This window comes from Mus pahari, chromosome 12 (assembly GCF_900095145.1).
Source record: "Mus pahari chromosome 12, PAHARI_EIJ_v1.1, whole genome shotgun sequence".
Lineage (NCBI taxonomy): Eukaryota > Metazoa > Chordata > Mammalia > Rodentia > Muridae > Mus > Mus pahari.
Window position 1 is genome coordinate 42,905,211 of NC_034601.1, and position 2,656 is coordinate 42,907,866.

General features: G+C 46.1%; 1 protein-coding gene across 1 annotated transcript in view; it reads left to right on the forward strand.

Moving 5' to 3' along the window:
• Window positions 1-2,656, forward strand: part of Morc1 (MORC family CW-type zinc finger 1) — a 181,174-nt gene that overhangs the window by 162,034 nt on the left and 16,484 nt on the right. The window contains exon 21 of the mRNA XM_021209326.1: window positions 1,669-1,741. Coding sequence (XP_021064985.1) covers window positions 1,669-1,741 — 73 coding nt within the window. The remainder of the gene's footprint in view (window positions 1-1,668; window positions 1,742-2,656) is intronic.

Here is a 2,656-nt window from a genome sequence, read left to right on the forward strand (position 1 = left end):
CTGAGTTCGAGGCCAGCCTGGTCTACAAAGTGAGTTCCAGGACAGCCAGGGCTTTACAGAGAAACCCTGCCTCGAAAAACAAAACAAAACAAAACAAACAAACAAAAAAAAAACAAAAAAAAAAACAAAAAAAGAAAGGCATACATTTGAAAGTCACTCTCAAGATTTTCACAAAATGAACTTCAGAAATATGCATTTTCATTTCTTTTCCTGGAGAATTCAGACAGTTACAATGTAAGCCGAAAATATTCTAACTGCACCACAGTAGCTGAAAAGCAACCGTTTCCCCTGTCTGGGAGGCTCTTCTTTCTGTTTGAATGGAATAGCCAAGGGCAATGATGGACAGCTATGGTTACTCAGTTGCTAGGCTACAGATGTGCCTATTAACCTGCCTGGAGACAGTGCGGTTTCCAGAGTGTTGTGCAGGAAGCCATAGTTGTTTCCTGGTAGAGGGGAAAAGGCAGTTTGACTTCCTTTTCTGGCTAAGACTAAGAGTGGTGTTTGGTTAGAGGTGTGTATGGATGAGGAAGGCTAAGGAAACTCTCAGGATGAAGAATCTTCAGGAAACAAGCTCCCTCTGCAGGTGTGCATGGGGTGGGGGTGGAGTCCCCAGAACAAAAGACAGGGCAGAACCTTGTCTTCTTTCTATTTTCCCAATTCTTTTAAGTCATTAATTTTTTTTCTTTTTCTTTTTCTTTTTTTTTTTGGGGGGGGGGTGGTTTGAGACAGGGTTTCTCTGTATAGCCCTGGCTGTCGTGGAACTCACTTTGTAGACCAGGCTGGCCTCCCACTCAGAAATTCGCCTGCCTCTGCCTCCCAAGTGCTGAGATTAAAGGTGTGCGCCACCCCCGCCCGGCAAGTCATTAATTTTTTAACTGCTTAATTTTCTACCTTGATAAAATTTACAACATATTTAAAGGCATCATACTGAGGTTTTTTTCCCTTGAAGGTCACATTCAAATTCATCTCCGCTTTCCCTAGGCCCCTCCCCCTTTCCTGTGCTCCTCCCCCCTCCTCTGTGCCCCTTCTGCATGCCCCTCCTCTCCTCTATGGAGCTGTCTTCTGGAAATGTAAATTTGTTTCCATTGAGCCCTGTGGATGGGACTCCGGAGATGTTAGGCGAGGTTTATAGTTTAAGGAATATTATTGCTCACCCTCACTTTACAAACATCCTTCATAAAGATCTGCTTGCCTCTGCCTCTGCCTCTGCAGCACTGGAATAAAGGTAAGCCCGACGACCACAACCAGCAACCTCCATCAGTTTTCTTGCAGGAATGCTGAGCTCCTACTTTGTCTTAGCTCTGTGATGAGCCTCACCCAAACTACACATTTATTCCCAGTGAATCAAACCCTTGACTCACTTGCTGCAGCCTCGGTTACAGCCACATATAAGATCAATTTTAGAAATAAATAGTTCTTTTTAAAAGTCTATAGAGATACTAGGAGTGAGTGTAGAGTTACAAAGACAGTGGTTCCGGAGGGGCTCACCACCATGGCTGTCTCCAGTGACACTCACTGTTCACTGCCTCAAAAACCTCACCTTCGTTTGGTGCTGACTTCCTTAGGTTCTCCCATCTGTGATGTAGATGCTGCCTTTCAAGGCTTGGCTCCGCTCTGTCCTATGTCCTATGTGCTTGCACAATTTTAAATGTTGAACTTGTTTTTCAGGTTTGGGATCAAAGCAGCACCAAGGTCTCACGGAGACAAGAAAAGAAAGAGGAGGCTCCCCTCGCAAAACCAGGTAAAACAAAGCAGAGGGTTCTAGAGTTGATGCTGTTCTCAGTCTTTGACTGCCGGGACAGGGACAGCAATTTGGACTCGAATAAGCTTGTTTTAGACCAGCAGGTCTCAACCTATGGGTCTAGACTCCTTTGGGGTCACATATCAGACACTTAAATTATGACTCAGAACAGTAGCAAAATAACAGTTAGGAAGCAGCAACAAAAATAATTTTATGGTTGGGGTCCCCACATGAGGAACTGTATTATGGGGTCACAGCATGAGGAGGGTTGAGATCCACTGTTCTAGAAGAAGGAGAAGGGATAGAAGGAGAATGTGCTTTTGATAGTGCAGAGGGATGCCTCCTGTCTGGGAACAGTGTCCTGTACACTGTCCCCACTGCCCCACTGCCTTCAACTCCCACAGGCTTGAGCCAGACCACATTAAATTCACTTTGGAAAATAGTTTTTTGTTGGGATTCAGACCTGGAACAAAGGCTGAGGGCCATATTTTATATACCAAAATGGACCTGGCCTCCAGGTTCTCCTGACATCCCTCAGTCCCTAACTGTTGCAAGGTATGGCTGGCAGACCTGCCCTCTGCCCTGAGCTTTCCAGCAGTCCCTGGGTATCCCCTCCCCTAGAAGCTAACATTTTGCCAGAGCTATACCCTCCCTCCCTCCCTCCCCTCTCTCTTTCTCCCCCACGCTCTCCTTCCGTGTGTGTGTGTGTGTGTGTGTGTGTGTGTGTGTGTGTGTGTGTGTGTGTATACACGCATGCGTGCTCTTCAGTGTGTCTCTGTCTGTCTCCCTCCTTTCGCTGCTCTTGTGAGCTCTCTCACTTGCTCGCTCTCCTCTCTTCTCTCTTCTCTCTTCTCTTCTCTTCTCTTCTCTTCTCTTCTCTTCTCTTCTCTTCTCTTCTCTTCTCTTCTCTTCTCT